General features: G+C 41.4%; 1 protein-coding gene across 1 annotated transcript in view; it reads right to left on the bottom strand.

Annotated features, from left to right (window-relative positions):
- HMG20A (high mobility group 20A) overlaps nucleotides 1–22,713 on the bottom strand; it is a 71,099-nt gene that overhangs the window by 31,710 nt on the left and 16,676 nt on the right. The window contains exons 2-3 of the mRNA XM_066635032.1: nucleotides 1,477–1,570; nucleotides 284–431 (exon numbers count right to left, since the gene is read on the bottom strand). Of these exons, the coding sequence (XP_066491129.1) occupies nucleotides 284–431; nucleotides 1,477–1,565 (237 nt within the window). The 5' untranslated portion in view covers nucleotides 1,566–1,570. The remainder of the gene's footprint in view (nucleotides 1–283; nucleotides 432–1,476; nucleotides 1,571–22,713) is intronic.

Raw genomic sequence — 22,713 nt, 5'->3', positions numbered from 1 at the left:
CCTCTCCAAGAGGTAAATTCTGCTTTAGTACAGTAGTAGCACTGTGCACTATCAGACAGCTCAGAAAGTAAGCTGGATTAGACCACTTGATGAAGAATGAGAAATAAAGCATCAGGCAATATAGTCATTTCTATAGGTGCCTTCCCTTTAAGAAAGGGAAACAGAAACAGAAAAATGTTAACCAGACCAAAAGATTCAATTGTCTATTAAAAAGATATGAATGGGCAGAGAATTTAAGCGGAGGAGGAAAGCTTGGATTTTTTTCCTGTACTTTTCTGCTCACCTCCTCCTCAGGTCTTGGCTCACTATTTTCAGCTTTATTAGATGACTCATTTCGAAGCACTTGAGTTTGCAGCAAGTCCTCTGCAAAATCTGGATTGTTGGCAGACTGGGAGGCACTGCCACTGCAGGACCCTTCCGCATGATTTAATCTAGAAAAAATAATCAGGTAATTGTGCAAGATAATGGTGAGACTATCAGGACAAGGTGCTTCCCATTTTACCCCATGGTATACTCTGAGCCATTGCAAATAACAAAAGAAACAGACATGCCAAAAAGTGGTTATCTGAGCACTTTACGCTGCACCTGCCAGAGCAATTTCCGTTACAGTCTACAGCCATTTTCAGGTACTTAAGATAAAGTGTTCTTCTAGTACTGGGGGAAAGCAACACAGTCCTACAAAAAAAAAATTTTTTTTTAATGGAGCTTCTTTAACTCTCATATATGAAGTGATATTTCATTCAAGTTAATCAGACCCTGGGCAGATCTGTTAGAGATTAGGGGGAAGAGACTATGTTTTGCCCTCAAGGGCTGACCTCTTACCACCTGCTCAGCCCCACTCCTTGAATTCTAAATAAGAAAGCTGCTGCCTAGGAGGCTGCCTTCAGGAGGCAGCCAAAGAGAAGGCGGTTCTTTGGGAGGCACTCAGAAACTTTGCTTAACTACTTAATAAAGGCAGAGGAATTTGTTTAGCTAGTCACCAATGCCCAGGCAGTCTGCCTACATCAGTTAACCCTGTTCCTTGCCCTCTCTTGTGTCAAGGACACCCAAGACATTGCAGCAGGAATTAGTCTAACTCTTATCTGGAGCAGGCTCCCACTGTATTCTCATGTTTTTCTGGCCTGTGTTATCAACTGGAAGGTGTATCTAGAAAGCAGCTGCACCCTCCCCTTTGCACTTTTGACAATATTGGCTCTCTGAACCCACCCCTTTGTAGAGAGCTTATTTCCAGCAAACATTTTCTACCACATATTAGCACCTGATCTGAAAACCTCATCTCCAATGATGCTAGGGGAACTAGGGGGAAAAAATCAAACAAACAGAAGGGACATGTTAGGAAATCACCAATGAAGGAGTGCCGTTTTAGAAGCTGATGTTTTAAACAAGAGTGAAGAGAGTTCTGCTATGGAAATCATCACTGGAGAGTTGGGGTGGCCCAAATATAAATCAGCAGGGACTGGAAGAACAGTTGCTCACCCAGCTGGAACAACATCATTACTCTCCTTTGAGCCATCATCTTCTGGAAAATGTGAAGGAGGAGATGAACTGGTCATTGGGTTCTCCATTACCACTGCAAAAGGAAATCATAGAAGCAAATTTAATGTTAATATTACTTTTATATACCTCTTTGTAGTCTATCAGGCAGGCTTACATGCTGATCATAAATGTTTCCTAGTAAGTATAGCCCATCAGTTACAACAACTTTTGCTTCCAAAGGACACAAGCCTGGGACTGCAGCCCAAAGATCCAATGTTTAGGTTGTACAACCTCAGTCAATAAAGTTTGGGTGAGGCTCTCAAACAAGTTCCATTTAAATTAACACAAACCATGGAACACTGATGCTTGATATACTGTTTCATTAATGGACTGCCTGTGCGCTGTCAATTACCTGTGGATTGCATTTACACTGCGGCTACTTCATTTGAATTTGCAATAAAGGCAGCAACCCCGCAAACCATTTAAGCTTGGTAACTTTAATGGATGAAAGAGACTTAATGAATGCTTAGTAATAGCAGTACATTTTCTTTTAACCTCTGATAATAAGCACAGTGCACTGAACATAAGACCTCAGCCAAGCAAGAACACCAATTGCTTTGCAGACACTCGTGTTCCACTTGCCTGTCTGTTGGTAGTTTCTCTACATCGGAGAGCTAGTTGACTGGCTATTACGTAAGTAATAAACAAGAAGCAACTATTTTCCTTTTAAAGCATAGTTTCCTTACTATAAAGCTAAGTCAACAACTTATGGCAAAAACAACTGAAGGCTTGCAATATACAATTACAGATCACTTGGTAAACACATCTATGCACATTCTTCCTGACCTTTCTTCAGTCTGTTGGCTCACCTATGGCAAATACCAGATTGCAAGCTCCTTGAGCAGAGTCCTATTTTCTTGCTACCTTCTAAACACCATGCACATTGATGGCACTATAATACAGCAACAACAACATATGGAACAGTTAGCTAAAGTTCATGGTATGATGCATTTCACATTTAAAACATATTTCCCATTCAGAAGCAAATTATTTTTGTCCCTACATTCATCAAACTCACTGTATAAAAATAATTCCAGGATTACAAATTTAGATCTAAATTTTTTGTAGCAGGGGTCAAAGGACCACATTTCTTATTAGAGAGAACAGAAAGAGTTGCCATGAAGCCTGGTACCAGTAAAGCTATTTTAGCACAATTGCTAAAAACCTAAGCAGGACTGGGACACAATCTCTTGGTATCTGAATGGGTACACCAGATGCCTCCCCTTTTACCTGGCGGTGCTCAAGTCCAGTGGTCTCCAAACTTTTTTGTTCCCACAAGTTGCCGTGACCCCTCAACAGAGGCTTTGCGACCCCATTGGGGTCACAACCCTGACAATGAAGAACACTGGCTTAGAGAAACCAAGTTGCTGCCATCTATATTAACACATAAGCCACCCTCCAACATAAACTCTCTGGCTAAAACACATAAGAAAAACACACATAATCACAGCAATTTTACAGCAACAACGTTCTGAAAAAGCAAAATGACACCATGAAATTATAATCCCTGCAAAAGAAATTATGGAATTTGTGTGTGATTATGGCATTTACATTAGTCGCCCATTCTACTCTATTTCAGCCACAATCCATGGGCAACAACTCCTCACAAATCTGTTGAAATAAAGGGGAGACTTGCGTGTTGGCTCTGCAGATTTATAAACTGCAAGAAAATGCACTTTGCCGCTCCTTCACCGCCTAGAATTCCACTATATATCACACACATATATACTACAGATTGAGATGACTGGGCTATAGTAGATAATAAACGCAGATGGGTGCACAACCATAGTATTCTTTAAATAAGCTTTTAGTTAATGCCTAGACTAGAAAATCAATGGAAGGTCTAGGAGAAACAGATGCTTCACATCAATCTCAGTGTCTCCAGGGAAGGATACTATAGTACCCAAACTCCCATTTGCATTTTGAGGAAGAGTGATGTAAAGGGTGTATATTCAATACACCAATAACATTATTTGCTGAAGATATAAGTAACTGACTTCCTGGAAGCAATGAAAACATTAATAAACTAGATATAGGCCCAAGTCACACTTCAAGAGCAGAAAACAATGGAACTGTCCAGTGCAGGGATTCCCAAAGTGTGTTGCGATGCCTCAGGCATCACAGCACACAGGGGTGCCACAGGATGTCCCTGGTTGCCCCTCCTACCTGTACCCTCAAGTTCTGCTGTCTGCTCATGAGATTTTGCAAGATCCAAGATGGCAACACCTGGCTCAGCCGGGAAGAAAAGACTGCAGGAAATCATTACCCAGGTAGGTTTGGAAACCACTATTCTAGTATGTTTACTATTGTATGGCTGCTTCTCCTGCAGACTTTAACACAAATTTATCAAGTGAAGTTTTTCCTGGCATGGGGACCAATGGGGAAATTTCAAATGCTTAACTTCTGTCTGCCACATATTTGCTAGGCATAGGAGCAGAGCCAGAAAAGGTGGTACTAGAGAGACTATCAAATACAGAAGGCTGAACTATGTTCCTAAATACTATTCTTCAGGCATATACAATAGATAATGGCCCTGGACTGGTTCTTCTACTATCAAATTTGTCTGACCCAGAGGGATCTTCACCTGTTGAGTAAATTTGACAAATGACCAGAACAGTTTATCATTTTTGCAGAGAGGGAGCTACAGTTTAAGAAATTATATCTGTCTTACAGAGGCTGGGTAAGACAATCAACATAGAAGTTAAAGGCCTTTAATTTAAAAAGAGTATTCTCAAATGAGACAACATTCTTCTTGCACATACAGTTTAACTGATGAACAAACCACCTACCATGGTTTGCATTCTGCCTGCTATGCTCACTGTGAGGTGCCAAGCTGGTACTAAATTTTTTTTGGACATTTGGGCTTGGCCAGCAATGCCTCTACTGGCTTTCAATTTTGCAGGGGAAGCAGCTGGACATCAACCATGCACACCAGACCATATAAACACAGGAAGTCAAAAGAACACAAACTACTTTCTTGCTCTCAGGCTTTGTTTTATTATATCCATATGGCTGGGCACTGAAAGTCAGGTCCCGAAAAGAAGAGGTCAAATATTTGTGAACATGCAGAGGCCATCAAGTTATTCTAAGGGGCAGGAAAAAGGTATGTTCTCACTGGAACAAACAACTGGAAATGAATAAAAATGTGCATAGGATGCCAGGGGTTGATCTGCAAGCATCAAGACTTCCAGAACATTTCCTACCATTGCTGGTCTATAGGTGTGATCACAATTGCAGTCTTCCCTGAACGCGTTATCAGACAAACTCAAAAGTTGCAAGGCTGTACAATCGCTCACAAAAATTCAAGTATAACGTTCGAGTAAGGCCAAATGTTAATGCATCAGATTGGGTGGATGCTCAGTTGGAAAGAAAAGCAGGATCCCCTCTCAGGACCTCAAAGCTGACAGTTCAGAGGGGAAAGTCACAGTGATAGGCTTGTCCCAGGCAGATCCTTCCTTCCTCTGTACTGTCATCATGATAAAAAGCCTGAATTCAGTTCCACAGGTTTGATAAAGGAGATGTGAATAGTACACCCAGGATCTATATAGCTACTGCTATGGCAACAAACAGGAATTCAGAGTATTATTATTATTGAATACATCAATTAGTAGCTCCATGACTTTGTTTAACAACAAAACACCACCACTATGCACCTATTCTTTTCCTGATTGCTAGTGTTATAATGCATAAAGAATCCAGACTAAGTCCATGGAACAGTATTGACTGATCAATGGTGGTATTTTCTTTGCTTCTCAGTAAATATTGCTATATATACTGCTTCTGGAATCATCACTTGCCGGATTTCAATAAATAATTGTTTGTTTCCCATTAGCATTCTGATGCTATTCAGACTTCTTGTTTTTCAGAGCCAGTGCAGACATAACTTTGTTGATTGCCTATCTATGGTTAAGCAATTGGGAGTGGACTGCATATTCAACCTTTTCCCTGCCACTGTATACTGTGATGAAAAAATGTACACAGTAATATATTTCACTGTTATATTTTTCCATACAAAGCCAGAATGTTCATAGCTCTCAGAAAATTCTTTCCTTTTTAAAATTAAAATAATGTATGCTACTGAAAGGTAAGATATACATATACTAAATAAAATGAAAATGCTTGCGGAAAATGCTTGCTTGCGGAAAAACCAACACACTACCCCCATTGCTCCCTTTCTTCAATTCTTTGACTCCGCAACAGCAGAACATATTCTGAACTACCCTTTGACAAGGATGTAAGCTTTAACATTCCAGCTGTGCCGGTCATATTGGACAACCAGTCTATTTCTGGATGGCTCCTAAGTATTTCAGTAACTTTTGATTACCTGGCTCTGATCCTTTTTGCAGAGTGAAACAGACGAGCCACCATTCCTAGCCCCAGGCCTCTGTTCAAGTTCCAAAAATGCCCAAAAGCAGGTAGTAAATTTGTTTTTTCATGGTTGGAGAGATTTGGGGAGAGAGGAATCTGCACTGTACAGCTTTTAATATTAAGCAAAAGTTATTCAGGAAAGGTACTATTTAAATACATGAGGCTTCCAATATTAATATTACCAGACAGTAACACTGGGTGTAAATCAGTACAGCTACACTTCAGGATGATGGGGGGGGGGGGTAGGAAGTAAAAAGAAGTGGCAACTACATAATTAGGGGGGAAACACTGTGACCATCAATCTGTAGACAGAGGTTATTAGATGCCTCCCTCCAAGCAATCAAAGTGCACTATGTATCTTTCATACACAACTCTTCATAACCAGCCTAATGCATATTATTAGTCAAAACTCTCTTTTTCTCTCTCTCTCTCTCCCCCCCCCCCCCCACCTTACAGTAGTGGTCAAATACTGAAAATTGACACAAGAAGATGCTGGGTAACTAAGGTCATCAGCACTTCTTTCTTCTGTTAAACCTTCACTTTAGCTTTCAGTTCAGCAGGGGGAGAAGGAAAGAGACTTTGTACTCACTAGGATCCCATGGCAACCGTAAATCTCTTCCAGTCATATCCTCTGTATGCAACAGTGTTCTCAAAAATGGTCATAACATGATACAGATTGCAAGCCAGCCCAAACAAATCACCGAACAGAGTTCATGTTTCAGCTTCTGAAGCAATTTCTTAAAAGATAACCTGAATTACCTTGTATCTACCTTACAGGCCTGTTGTAAGGATTTCCAAGAGAATACATATGAAGCGCTGTATGCAAGCAGCATATATTATGTGCAACGTGCACCTCTAATAAGGGAACAAAATTTAAGGATCAAGCCTACTAACATGTTTGCCCTCCACCCTGCAGCAGGCAACAGGACCTCACATCCAATAGCACCTAAAAATTCATGTGTGTGGTAGGATATCAATATGAAGGATGTACTTCTGTTGCCATCTCAGGACAGCTTACATGAAAAGGGCCAGCTTTGGGTCAAGAAGAGAGGGACTGAAGGAAAAGTGTGAGCTTGAAAGCAATATGGGGCACACCACCAGTTGCTAAGAAACATGGAACACTCTCTCTTCTCTGCTCCTGTCTGGAAACCATCAGTAACTCTGGCAGACTATGGGCGGCGGCAGCAACCATATGAGGTTGTGGGAAATATATTCACCAGGCATGCGAATATGCGCAGGCTAGGAAGCATTCATCCAGAAGAGAATCAAAAAACTTCGCCTTATCTGCAAAATGGGGCAAACGTAATCACAGCCAAACTCACTCATGTTGTGTTAGAAAAACATGGTTTGAAATAGGGACATATCTTCAGTGGAGGGCAAAGGGCCTGCAGGACTTTTCTTAATTTTCACCACATATTAAGAAGTCTCCCCGACCCTTTTATTTACAGACATATTAGAAATTAATATGAAGTAGGGCACTTAGTTCTCTGGTTTAAGAGCAATCTGACAGATATTATTTGTATTAGCAACAAAAAACACAAGGGTCTTGTCATATCTTGAAGACTAACAAACTTCTTTCAGTATACATGCCTTTGCAGAACAGAATCCACTTCATCTGGTGCATTAAGTCTTTGAGGTCCTGTTGCTTTTGCTTGGAATTTGCTTGTTTGGAATTTAGTTGGAATTCTGCTGTTCAGCACTGTCATGATAATTCATACATGTGTGATTAGCCTCAGTGATAGAAAGCTTTCCAAGTATGGGCTGGTGAGAAATGGCTTAAGGGAGGAATAAACTTTGAAGCATGTTTCCTTTCTCAGTTCTCTTGGAATCCACACCAGTGATAAAGTTAACTTGCAAAAACTTTCAAGACCCTCTCCCTTGAGAGTAAATTTGAGCTGACTGACTACCAGAGGGCAATTTATAAAAACAGTTCAGCAGAAAACTAAAATAGTACATGTACCTCCATTTTCACAGACAAGAAAGAAAATACGGTCAATCAGTTCTAAGATGCAAAATACATACCAATGTGGAAGAACTGTTATCTACTGGTATGGCTGTCTGACACACACCTCAAGCAACCTCTCAGCTTTCATAGCTGCCAGCAACACAAGCTGACATGCTTGCCTGCCTAAGGCTGATACATTGTGCAAATGGAACATCCCTTTATCTCCTAGTGACCAAGCTGTTTGGCAACTCTTCTTTCCAAGCCTCTTTACAAGTGGGAGATTACAGGGCATCTTAACATTCTATGCTGGCAGCACTTCAGATGTGCAAGCCTGTAGACACTACATCTACTGAAGGAAAAAAACCAAGCAATTGTTCCTTCCACTTCTTCACATGACAATAGTTTAAAAAGTTATATGTAAAACTGGGTGTGCAAAGGAGCCCAAACAGAACGGAGCAGGCTGTCATTCACTCAGCTCACACTTGGAGCAAAATGCAGCCATGATTGTAGAACAAAATGCAACAGAGACCCCAACAATCCCAGCATCACAGGCCGTGTGTATAAGGCAAGACAAATTCAGACATAACTTTAAACACAAATGAACCTAAAGGAGCCACGGGATTGCACACTTTGCTCTCTGGCGCATAGTAGGGGGAAGGACAAAAGCTCTTGCATTCACTTGTTTTTTGAAGTGACAATGTCATATACAGACCATAGGTTAATATTTACGTATTGGAACAGAATGAATATTGGACCTAATATAAGAGACAAATACACCAGGTAAGTATTTTTTCCCCTCTCCTAGACAAAAAGAATTCCAGTGACACCATTTCTAAGGAACAAGTCTGAGTTAGAAATGAGAGAAGCTAGAGTAATCTACTGAGTAAGAGTGCAAAGATTTTGCTACTTACACTGGTATTGCTTTTTTATGGCTTTAAACCTTTAAAAAGATTTCAGAGACCATTTAGCATTTAAGATACTGTACATGTACCACCTTCAAATATGCCTTAGAAGAACATATTATGCAATTCTAATTAAGTTCAGCAAACTATCTAAAGAAAAGCACTTCTCTTTAATTTACTGATCAAAACCTCTCCTGCTTCATTTAGTATTCTTTCAAAAAACCCAAATTAGTGTGGCAAGGCAAAATATGCTTGGATGATTTGGCTGGGCTCTGTGCCATGAGCATTGCTCACAATTCAAAACAAGGCCTCCAAAGCATTTCCTGTGACCCATTTTCACAAACTATCAGAACACTCTCACCCAACATGCAGATTTCTTCTCCACCCTGCCTTGTAATCTGTGCTACAGCTGTGGGAATATACATTTTCTATGATTTATACCAGTGGTCTCCAAACATTTTGATCAGAGGGCCACTTCAAATATCTGGCGTGGTGTTGAGGGCTGGAAAAATAATTTAAATATAAAATTTAAGTAACTGAATTTGAGATGGAGCTTAGATGAGTGAATAAATAAATGCATGGGCTCATTCATTCAACCTCTCTGGCCCTCAGAACACCCTCCAGACACAGAGCACAGTTCTGGTCATGTTCAGTTGTGTGGGCCAGAGGCTTTCAGGGGACAAGAGGTTGGCTGCGGGCTGGATAGAGGCTTGCCACGGGCCGCATCTGGCCCCTGGGCCAGGGTTTGGAGACCCCTGATTTATACAGTGCCATCAATGCACATCTACATTTGCAACCATGAATGACCATTTTACATTTAATGAACCCCCATCACACATGCTTAATTCAAAAAACTTCTGCATTCTCATGGCTATACAGCAAATTTGAAAATGGCCACATTTCTGAAGGATTAAAAAAAAATCATTCTATTTTTCCAATGCTTATGAATGTATTAATGCACCAATGACAGTTTGATGCTAGCTATGCTCATGAAAATTATATAAAAGTTGTGATCTTCTCATTTGCAATATTCCCATTGTGCCATTTTATACTGAACAAAGCTGACTGGTCTGGCTCTTCAACATTCATTGTTTGCTGTGGGCCCTGAAATAGGCATCAGCTTTGCACTTTTCACAGGAATATGGGAAACAAAGACCTTTAAAAGCCCTTGAATATAACTGCCTTGACACTGCAAGCGAAGAAAAGCAAGAATGTCACTAGATTCACAGTCAATTATTTACATGTTGGAGAGAGCTAGTGCCCAGACAGACAGGACACATATAACAAAAATGAACACGCAGATGGCTGACAGCAAGTGGGAGGTCAGACAGTTGTTCTAGCTTCCTTTTCCTTCACTTAGGAGTGCCTTCTTACAACAAATTAGGTGAATGAATAGAAGGGACAAGTTGTATTCAAAATCCCGAAATATGTATCAATTTATTTAATAGATTTTTTACTCCGCCTTTCTGCTGGTAAGGGCACTCAAGGTTGCTTACAGTCATCTAAACACACAATACCAACAACAACAGTAAAACAATACCAGTTAAAAAACTCAGGCCCAAATCCTAAACCACTTTCCAGCACTGGCATAGCTGCGCCAATGGGATGTGTATGGCATCCTGCAGTTGGGGGGCACTCACGAAGGCATTCTCAAAGTAAGAGAATGTTTGTTTCCTTAACCAGGAGCTGCACTGCTCTCATGTTGGTGCTGGAAAGTGGGTTAGGACTGCGCCCTCAGTGGATCAGCACCTCTTAAATGCCAGCCAAATAGCATCTGCAAGTCAGGCACTGTCCGCATTTACCAACAAAGGCAAATCTAAACAAAAATATCTTACAGCCCTGCTGGTAGGACTCCAAAGAGAAAGCAGTTCTTAATTCCAGAGTGAGGGAATCCCATAGTCGGGGTGCCACCACTGAGACAACCCAATGCCTCTCCGCCATCCCCTTCACCTTCATCAATGACAGCATAGCTAAAAGAACACCCTTTGATGACATCAAAGGACCAGTAGAATTTTAGGAAGGAGATAGTCCCTCAAATACCTTGGCCCCAACTGCAAAGGGTCTTAAAAGTCAAGGTGAGCACCATGGATTGTGCTTAGAAACAAACTGCCAGCCAGTGTAGGTGCTGGAGCAGATGCTCAGCTGAATTAAACTGCCAAGCCCTTGCATTCTGCAGTAGTTGTAGTTTCTGAACAGTCTTCACAGATAGCCCCAAAAAGCACAGTAATTTTTTCTCCTGTTTTTTGATGCATTACAGTAATCTAGATGTTACTAAGGCATGTATCCTTTTTTATATCCAATTAAATGAGATAATGATATTTAAGAAACAGAGGGCCCAATCCTATCCAACTCTGTAGCACTGATGTAGCCATGCCAACAAGGCATGTGCTGCATCCTGTGGGGGAAGCATTCACGGAGGCTTCCTCAAGGTAAAGGAATGCTTGTTCCCTTACCTCAGGGGTGCATTTCAGCTGCATCAGTGCTGGAAAGTTGCATAGGATCAGGCCCTAAGTTAGGTCAGAGACTTTACATGTCTGTCATTTGGATTTAGAAAAGATTTGCAGTTAATGAGCAGCCTTTGCCATATAGCAAAAGAAAAGCAAAGAGCAAACCAAATCATGGGATGACCAACTGATCTGACAGAGTGAGTTCAGGAGAATGAACAATCATGGCTTATTTGGTTGTGAACATTACCCTTGTCAGTCTTGTCTTTGGCTCCATCACTGAACAGGGACATCACCAACTGTGGGTTGTTTAGAAAACAGCTCTGGATTTGGAGGAGTCATGGCACTGTGGTTTAAACAAACAACAATGTGGACAGTTGCTAATGGAAGAGATGGGAAAAGGAGGCATGCAGGCTTGGGTTGCTTTCATGACCAAATAAGCCATGTTTTATTTGGTCTTTGAAATCCATCAACAAAAACTGCGGATGGACCATATCTGGTGACTGAATTCTGGCAAGGCAATGGGTCGGGAAATATCTATGGCTGCATTCAGATGTAATATTTCAGATCCTCCAAATCATAGGTTGACTACAGCCTACAACTTTCATTCAAAATATCTGTAAACATAGTTCTTGTCCACTAGGGAACCGCAGAAATCTCTGTAGCATATGAATTATATAGTGAGGTACACAGGAACCATAAGTGAGCTCCACTGTGGCTCCCATCAACAATGTATGCCCCACTTTCCGGCCAAAATACCAGAAAAGATATTACACAGATGTATGTATGGCAGTTTCTTCTGGGCCTTGGCTGCTGATGACAAAATTCAAGTTCTTTCTACCAAAGAGAAAAGAAAGGAGGTGGCGCACGTGGACTAGAGGGCTGATTGGCAACAAAGATACCAAGTCAAAGAAATGGTCTCTCTGTTGATCCTCAGTGTTTCCAAAAGTCATTTTCAATTGTCAGGACTGTCCTTTGTATAAATTTCAGAAACATCTTATGCCTATCCTGGCACGCTTCCAAGGATGGGCAGAGGCAGAGGTGCTGTGAGCATTTTTGTCAGCAGAGGACGGAGAAACTCTTGTGAACATCTTTGTCGCCACAGTCATAATTACCCAGGAAATGAGACCGGAAGCTTAGCCCTATATGAAATTAGCTTATGGGGGCATTATTGACTACCGAATCTTCTCTGTGTGGGTGCAATGTAATTACGAAACATGGAGCCATCTTGTGATTTTTATAGAAATATTGAATTTTATCCACATGTTGTTATGATGTACATACCAATAAAGGTTATAACAACAACACTCTAGTTTGTTTGATAAGATTCTGTGGCTAGTTAGAGAATGAATCTTGCAGGCAAAATGTGTTATTAGAACCCCGTGTTTAAACAAAAAAATGCCATTTTGTACTTAGCAGCTTTGAAGTCAAGGCCAGGCTTCTGGGTCAAACTAACCCAGACTGCAGCTTGACATTATGAGCTTGAGAAGATGGGGAAAAGGATTAATCCCTCCCCTGAAGTTTATTCTGTTGACTGCTCATTTTACTATGGCCAATCTGGAAGCAAACAGGATGAGCTGTGGCTGAAAAGGTAGCATGATGCTCCAAGCATCAGACTGCGACCTGACCAAACTCCATTCAGGTTGCCATGGTTTTTGCAAAGCAGAAAATTATAGCATCCTGAGAAGCAGCAGGCCCTAGCTTTAGAATCTGGTCTCCAAGCAACTGCACACGTTGGTACATGTGACAGAATTTCTAGGTAGAGCATGTTCACTAAAAGGGTGTGAGGATACAACCTTTACACCAGTGCCAGAACTGAATGTCAGAGCAGCAATAGAGACATTTTTGTCTTAGGTGGGGAGGGGGGCAAGATGGATAGATAATGCCAGAGAGATCATTTCAGTGCATATGTTCAAAATCAGAGCAAATATTATCTTGAGAAATAATCTGCGTAATAAAGTACTCATCTAACAGCCCACCCCTACCAAAGTAAATCTCTACTCTGAGTCACTTGAAAAATGGAACACTCAGTACTAGGAGACGGACTAAAAAGACATACATGGAAGTACAGAGAACTCTTTGGCAAGGCTCAGAAGCCCTTTGGTAGGCAGGAAGAATTTCCTTCCTATGCATGTTCTCTTCCGGAAAGCTCTGTTCTCTTTCTTGGCATACCAAAGAACTCTAACTGGGAACAGGCACAAAAATATGCTCTTCTTTCTAACACCCATAACACAGACAACTTGTTTTTATGAATGGTTTTTTTTTAGTGTATGCTTTCCGAGGACTACAGTTCAAATCAACGATGGAGATGATAACAATGGCATGACACAGACAACGATGTAAATAGAATCCTGCACTAAAGCAGACACCACACACACAGAGCCATAAAATACAAATTACAATAAATATGCACAAAAGAATCCAATCCAATCAAACTAAACACAGTGTGGTGGATGAAAATAACTACCTTGCAATCTAATTAATCCCTCTCTCCATATTACGGTGTTTTCTTCATTAAAAAAGCCAATAGCTCCAGACAATATAAAACTGGAAAATGACTCACTAGGTAACCACTACATTGTTCTCTCCTTCAGTGACCAAATGTTTTAAGTTTCATCGCAGTGGATTTTATCTGATTCCTGCATTCAGCTGGCAACTCCACAGCTAATGATGCAAATCTTCAATAGCCACTTCATTCTCATGGTCAAATGCTATTCTAAGAAGGCAGAGTATTTATGGAAACTATTAATCATTCATTAAAAAAACACCTGACCTTCTTTGTGCAGGATCCACACCTTAGCCCTGTTCTCTGACCTTTTAGGCATGAATAATAGCATGTTAAATAAACTACTATTAAAGGAAAAGAAGGCTGCAGGACAAAGATCCCCCATTGTCATCTCCAGTTGCTGCTCTCCCTCACAGTGGCCACAGAAACACCAATGGTCCTATGAGACAGAGGAGAATTGTATTATCACTTCCTAATTTATCTGTCCTCTTTTAATTCTCAACACTATTTTTTTTAATTATGAGCTCCTTCAGGATAGGAGGAGCTGTAGAAAAAAACCCAACGGAAACCACCTTCAGTTCCTCCTGATGGAGAAGAGAAACACAAGATATAAATGCATTTAATTATAATAACTCCTTGAGCCAGGACTAGCCTTATCATGAATAGAATAAGGAGAAGATAAGCAACTGCTTTGGGCAGTAGATTCCAGAGGGAGCGACTTTTTTTGGTCTTCGATGCATCTCTGCATGCAGTATTTTTAAAAACAAAAACTTAAAAAAAAAACACACACCTCTCCAGCCCAGATCACGGTTTTGACTTTCCACTTTAGGATTAAAAGTATTTAATGCCAGTACTGCTATCACCACTGACCCATCAGATGGTTTAGGACTGGGGTCGGCAACCTGCCATTCTGGAGCCGCAAGCGGCTCTTTCAGCCTTTTGCTGCGGCTCCGTGCAGGGCCAACCCATCTGGGGGGGAGGGGCTTGCCCCTCCAGCTGCTGCTCACCAGCCCAAGCGCAGCTCCCACGCGTCCTGTGGTTGCGCCCCATAGGAGAGGGCACGAACGGGCTGGCGGAGCAGCTCCTGCCCAAAGAGCCCGCACCGCTGCTGAGGGCGAGCCCCCCCCGCTGCATGTTCCCTCCTGCCCAAGCCGCAGCGCAAAAGCAAGCAATTGAGTGCAGCTGCTCAGTCCTCCTCCCAAGCTCTGAGCACAATCCTGTGCGTGTCTCCTCAGAAGTAAGTCCCATTCTGCTTGCTCCCAGGGAAGTGTGCACAGGATTACAGCCTTCAAGCTCCCCACTCAGCATCCCCCGTCACTCACTCACACTCACACTGCTCCATTTCCTTCACTTGGAAACTTGAAAGGGGTTTGGAGACCCCTGCACCAGATGGTATTCTGTATATGTTTGTATACTCTATGTGCAACATACTGTATATGTAGCACCAAAGCATATTTCATTGTTGGGAAGTAATCACTGTTAGTATGCCTTTTATTTTATGCAGTTTTGAACTCTTAGCTTGTTTGTTCAGGAGCACTTTTGTGAACAGTGTTAAGTAGTACTAAGTGGTCTTGTTCAGCGGTAGTATTGTGTGTAAAGGCATTTACAAAAGTACAGAAGTAAATGACTGTAAAGAATGACAGTATCCTTCACAAGCAGTTCACCTGTGCACAATCTAAAACAGTTGTTCTCCAATTGTGGGTCTGGACCTGATTTTTAGTGGGACCTATAAGAGGGGAGTGTATTATATAACTGGGACCTATATGAGGGGAGCGCAAACTATATATGCAGTGTTATCTTCATTTTAGATGTCAAAAGGGTTTTGTGGCTCCCAAGGTTTTCTTTTTTCCGGAAAACGGGTCCAAATGGCTCTTTGAGTGTTTAAGGTTGCCAACCCCTGGTTTAGGGGAGTAATCTTCAACCAGAACAGACCCAGGTCCTGATCTGACTTGATTTAATTTAACCTAGGTTCCATGATGCACATTAGAATTATTTTCTGCATATGTCCATCCTTTTCCTCTTGAGGGTGCTAAAGGACGAAATCCATGCCCCTTGAATAGCTGCCCCCCCAAACATGGGAGGAGTATCCATTCATTGAGGTTCCGATCCTGCCTCCCAGGAGGAGGGGCATCCCAGCAGTAGGAATGCCAACACTTCCTTCCCCGAGAAGGTGCACTTTCTGAAATTACCTCCACTATACAACTAGTACAGGCACATTCTGTTTTTCTGCTTCTAATTTTTAAAGAGCTGGACAACAATTTTAAAAAGTGCACGACAGTGCATTTGTGTAGCCCACCTAAGATCAGGATACAATCTACTTGGAACTCTCAACCTACCAGGTAAAGATAAATGATTTAGATCAACAGATTAAAACTGGAATGAGAAATTATTTTTCCACCAATAGCTATAACACACACACATAAGAATAAAATATGTACTCTGCCCTTGTAATTTGGGAAATGTTGAATCAATCATACACATTCTTTTTTATTGTCCTTGGCACACTAGATCCCGCCACACTTACATGACTCCACTTCTCGGCAAAATGAATGGGCTTTCGGATGAGGCAAAACTGAAGTGTCTCCTAAATGACTGTTCACCAGATGTGCTAGAGGGAATTTCTAAATTTTTACTTTTGGTGATTTCCAAGCCTTCTTAATGTAATTTGTCAAAAATGTTGATATTTTATGTTGAACTGTAAATGTTTTATTAGTAATTTAGTATCTTAACTCTGTTTTTGATAAACGGGATTAGGACTAATTATGTTTGCTTTTATGATTTCTCTGTCTATGCCTAATAAAGGTTTATTCATTCATTCATTCATTCATTCACACACATAAAACAAGCACACTGCTTTCAACAAACTCAGCATCAAGTCTGCCACTCTCAAAACGTAGAGAACTTGCATCTGAAAAGTACTGATATATGGACCTGGAGATCATGGGAGCTCCATAACATAATGAAATGGGTTTCTTTTTACTTCTTGTTTGCAATCTTTCAGCATTATTTTTATCACAGTTGACAATGTAACTGCAACTACAATGATCAGAAACTATTTTTAAACAACGAAACTAGAAGCTGTCAAAATTTTAACAGAAGTTTGTGGATTACACCAAAGATGATTCAAGAAGAGGAATGCAGACAAGGGCAGGTCAATGTTTACCAAATTTTTGATAGCAGCTGAAGGACACTTCTTCTGAATTAGGGAATGAAGATATGCATCACTTTCTCTGGAAAATGTTTGCTTTGAGTGCATGTAAAGTTACCTGCTTTCAAAGAAGCCAAACCTATGTCTCTTTTCACCTCCTGAGAAATTGGAAGAAAGCTAGTAACTCAAGTAGAGGTAGCAGAATTACTTGCCCTCAGAGGAGACTGTGTCTCTGCATAAAGAGCAACTGAATGATCAAGTAGCACTCGGTGCACAGAAGTAGCAGAATTGCCAATTTGTCAGCCAACTGAAGGGCTGATTGGAAAGGTCAAGGCCAGAGCAGTGAATCATGTAGAGAAGACAGTGGCAGCCTCCTGAGTGACAGGATACTCTGAGTTCATGGGAATCTTTACATTTATTTTTCAAGGTACACAGCTTGGAAATTACTACTGAATTCAACATGTAAAAGTTTAATTCAGAACTAACTATTCAGAGAAGTTCCATCTAAACATCTCCAGTCACCATATGGGGTGCAGCTCAGTAGAAGAGCATCTGTTTTGAATGCAGAAAGCCCCATGTTCCATCCATAGCATCACCATGGAAGGCTGAGAAAGACCCCTGTCTGAGATGCTGGAAGGCTGCTTCCAATTAGCATAGATGTAACTGACCCAGCTAGCCCAGTGGTATGACTCTGTGCATAAGGTAGCTTCATAGTTCACTTTCTGATAAACACCACCAGATCAGAATGATCAAGCTATTCAAGATGTACAACACCATATTTTTAAAAGATGACATTGAATCAACAACAGCTACAAAGAATATAATTGCTCGAGGATGAGGGTGTTTCCCCAACTACTTATTACAAATATTTGGGTTTTGTGCAAAAAGCTGCTATAAGTAGCTATAACTTCAGAGGAGAATCATAAAGTTGATTAAAAGCCCTCTGGCCTAGCTCCAAGAAAAGAGCAACAAAATCCTTGTTGGAAAGTAGCAAGTAGTATACAGCCACAATAGTCAGGGCAAGTCAGAATTGCCCAAGAACTCTCTAGCAAACAATTTCAGGGCAGTTAAGTGATGGCATGCTGCAGATCCACTTAATCCCAGGGAAAGGAATGCAAGGCTCAGAGACATCCAGAGTTTATATCAAGCCCCAACAATGTTATTAATATTCAGGCTCCAGAAGTAGTTGCCAAACATCTGCAGAAATCTATTTCACCAGCCATTCTGAACCGACCCACCACACATTGCTACTCCCATCTCTAGACATCAGAGTGCTTTTTGTGTAAAAAAATGAAAATGCTAGAGTAACTTTCTACTCCCTGTTACCAAATTCAAGACCGCTACTACTGTGCTTCCCCAAAAATAAGACCTACCCCCAAAATAAGACCTAGTGAGTTTTTTGAGAATTGTTGAAATATAAGACCTATCCCAAAAATAAGACCTAGTTGTGATCAGGGCTGGGGCAGGGTGGTGCGGAAGGGGTCCTCGGGTGGGGGCGGTGGACAATGTGACCTGGGATGTACTCCCCTGCATGCCACCTACAAAGCGCCTGCTGTGCCTGAGGAGGAGCTGAGGCGGGAAGCAGCAAGCGAGGCAACCCTGCCTAACTGGCTCTGAGGCTCTCCACACTTTCCAGGGAGTAAGTCCCATTAACTATAAAGGGAGTGACTTCTGAGTAGACAAGCAGGCAGGGATCCTCCTGGGCACTTAGGGGACACCCTCTCCACACCTTCCAGGGAATAAGTTCCATTAACTATAAAGGGACTGACTTCTGAGCAAACAGGCAGGCAGGGATCCTCCTGGGTGCTGAGGGGATATTTTTGTATGGTATATTTTTGTACATGAATAAATGTAGACTGTTGTACATGAATGACTGTGAATTGTTGTACGCTAAAAAAAATAAGACCTACCCAAAAATAAGACCTAGTGTATTTTTTGAGCCAAAAAAAACATAAGACAGTGTCTTATTTTTGGTGAAACATGGTACTGTAGAGAGCAAGTCATTTTTACACCAGAGGGACAGCAGCAATGAACACACTACACTGGAAGAATATCATCAATACCTTCTTAGTGCCAATATCAAGAGATATGACCTCTGCCATCAGTTTTATGAGGTCCAGAGGGGGACATGATTGAGACACACAAAATTATGCATGGGAAGGATAAAGTGGATAAAAAGATGCTCTTTACATTCTCACATAAACACCAGAACCAGGGGACATCCATTAAAATTGAGTGTTGGGAGGGTTAGGACAGACAAAAGAAAATACTTCTTTACTCAGCGTGTGGTTGGTCTGTGGAACTCCTTGCCGCAGGATGTGGTGACTGCATCTGGCCTGGATGCCTTTAAAAGGGGATTGGACAAGTTTCTGGAGGAAAAATCCATTATGGGTTACAAGCCATGATGTGTATGTGCAGCCTCCTGATTTTTGAAATGGCCTATGTCAGAATGCCAGTGCAAGGGAGGGCAACAGGATGAGGTCTCTTGTTATCTGGTGTGCTCCCTGGGGCATTTGGTGGGCCGCTGTGAGATACAGGAAGCTGGACTAGATGGGCCTATGGCCTGATCCAGTGGGGCTGTTCTTATGTTTTTATGTTCAGAGTTTAGTTTTATCTGTAATCTACAAATCAGACCCAATACAACCTTCCTCAAATTTTTAAGTGTTTTACACTGCAATATTCTTCCTCAGAAAACATACTTCAAATATTTGAAAACTTAAAGCTACTACATATTCTTCAGTCTACACATTCCTAAATTCTTCATGTATATTGATGCACTGCATCTTATGCTAGTTTATAGCTTACTCAGCACCAATTTGCAAAATGTTATTTTCATACAAGCACCATTGAAAAGATCATCCCTGGTGTTGCATCAACACAGTGGAATGGGGTGCCTCAGCTGCAGTTCAACTGACTCTAGATTGATGGGGACTGGAAGGGATGCAAAGATTTCCCATGTAAAGCAGGAGCCCATGCCTACCAATACCACAGATCAGCAATGCCATTCAGATTAGGATGTATAACAACAAACTGCAATAAATAAGGTATCATTTAGCATACCACTCCAACCTATATAACAGTTCGGTACTAAAACTAGAGCTATGTCTCTGGTAGCAAACACAGGATCCCAATTCCAAGAGAACCAATTCCAGCTGTCAAAATGCAAAGCAAAAGCCAGGGATGAGGACCTCCAAAGGAGGACAGAGTACTCAACCCTCCCATTGCCCCCCTTTCCCTCCCTTTCCCCCCCCCCCCGCCGCCCATAGGTCTCAGATTGGAAGAAGAGCAGCAGTTGGGATGGGGAAGGAAAAAAGACTTACAGACAAAAAAAGCAGCTGGTAGGTCAAAGAGTTGACCACACAGCTTCTGCCCACCATTTCTTCCCTGAATTTGTCTACCTTCCATCTGTACCATCTGCAACTTGAAGACAAATACAGGAATGGGAAGTCAACATTTGCTGCCAGAGTGTCCAATTCTGCCCCAAGCACTAAGTCAAACCCAGACATCTCCACTGAAATCTACTGTCTGGCACTAGACCATCATATCTGACTCCTCAACTTAAGTTGTAGCAGTATCTGACCACCCAGAAAAAGTTAAATGAAGCAAGTGCTAAAGCAGGGTAAAGCTCATGACTCCAGTTACAGAATGAAATTCCATTAAGAGCAGCTTGTGCAGCAATGATTCTTGATTGAGGGCCCAATCCTATCCAACTTTTCAGTGCTGATGCAGCCATGCCAACAGGGTATGCACTGCATCCTGTAGTGGGGGGGGGGGCGGCGGCGGCGGCGGCAGTCACAGAGGCCTTCTCAAGGTAAAGGAATGTTTATTCCCTTACCTTGTGGCTGCATTGCAGCTGCATCAATGCTGGAAAGTTGGATAGGATTGGGCCCTGAAGCCTTATTGGTGTAAGAAACGATCCCCTAGGTTTTCCCCCCATTCAAGGTTCTGCAGTGTCTGAAACAACACCTAGTTCTCTTTTTCAATGCAGTCACAACATCTAGTTCTTAAAATAGCAGTTTCAGATTTACTGGAAATTTGCAGCAGAAAGGAACTAACAACTTCAATACCACCACAGACAGAAAAATGATCTACCCTGGAATCATTCTTTGATCTCTTTATTTTACTTAAGACAGAAATATGCCTGTGGTTATTTGAAAAGTATTTTGATACTGTTTCAGTTCATGCTGACCACTCTAAAGTGCTATTCCAAAGATACACACCTCTGGTTGAAATAAATGGCTATACTTATAAGATGCTATTGTTATGGAAAGGGATTGCAGGGATCAGCAGATCACCAATTTGCATACAAATAAGGTCCAAGTTGAACCTTTGGTATCTCCAGGTAGAGCAGAGGAAAATTCCTGTCTAAAACCCTGGAGAGATATTGCGAGTCACCATAGACCAGGGCTTTGAACCTAATAAAGCCTACAGCCCTAGGGAACAAACCAAGGTGGTCTAGGGCAGTGGTTCTCACACATTTAGCACCGGGACCCACTTTTTAGAATGAGAATCTGTCAGGGCCCACCAGAAGTGATGTCATGACCGGAAGTTACATCATCAAGCAGGAAAATTTTTAACAATCCTAGGCTGCAATCCTACCTTCACTTACCCTGGAACTTACTTAGGAACGTACCCTAAGTTCCATTGACTATCATTGTTAAAGAATGTACATAGTAGCTTATTACAGTTCTGTAACAGGTACAGGTCTGTAACATTTCCCCAAATGTAGTCACATACCATGGGAGCATCAAGTCTATTATATTAAAAATAAAATATTGAAATGAATGGGGACCCAACTGAAATTGGCTCGTAAACCACCTAGTGGGTCCCAACCCACAGTTTGAGAAACACTGGTCTAGGGGTATGCAAGGTGCTCTCAGAATTCAGAAAAAATGTTCTTGACACACCTTTGACTAAACTTTGACCTTTTTTTTTTAAATTTGGCCCCCAACTACTGACAAGCCAATAAAAAGCCAATATATTTTCTTGTTGACTACAACATTTATTGTTTTCAGTCTACTCATTGATTTCCTCGAATTTTTCATGTGTTCAAATTCTATGAAACACTTTTTTCCTAAGACTGAAATTTAATACCATTTTCTGAAGTTCCACTTTTTGCCATATATGTTCAGTGCGAATTTAGGAAAATAGCAAATAATAATGGATGTAAAACAAACAAAACACTTTTAGGGGGTGGGTGCACGAGCAGTTCAAACTGCATGAACAGTACAAAATTCTGGGGGGGGGAGTACACAAGGCACAAGTGGATAAGAATCTCTGACACAGACAATACTGTGTTAGATATATCAATGTTTTTCCAACATTTGTTCTCTGCTATACCACCTCACATGGTCCATCTTTTCAAAGTACTGCCGGAAGGAACTGGCAATGACATTCTTGCCAGTTACTTCTGGGATGGGAGACCAAATGCAACACAAGAGACACCAGTAAGAGGCTCAGGGTGGACAGGAAGGCTTTCTTGAGCATGGAAAAGCATGTTTTGGAGCCTCCTACCACTGTTTATTGTGTCACAGTTCTGGTCTCAATGCTGGGTGGCAGATGTTTACGGTTACCTTGAGGTGACACCACCTCGAGTACCACTGGCTGAGAAACACTAAGATAGACCAATAATCTCACTTGGTATGAGGCTGCTTCGTATGCTCATTCTATATTTGTGAAAGTGAATATTCTTTTTTGGCATAATAGCCATTGTAGCAAGTTTCTCCCCTTAGAAAAGAATACATTTTGCTGTTCTAAAATCAAAAACAGAAGCTGTTTTCCCACACACTTTTCCCAGCTGAGATAACCCAGGCACAATACCATGTCCCTTACCCACAATATCACAATATGTAACACTTATTGTA

Source organism: Tiliqua scincoides, chromosome 8, assembly GCF_035046505.1.
Source record: "Tiliqua scincoides isolate rTilSci1 chromosome 8, rTilSci1.hap2, whole genome shotgun sequence".
In the NCBI taxonomy this organism is placed as follows: domain Eukaryota; kingdom Metazoa; phylum Chordata; class Lepidosauria; order Squamata; family Scincidae; genus Tiliqua; species Tiliqua scincoides.
This window is presented reverse-complemented; position numbering and strand designations above follow the sequence as displayed.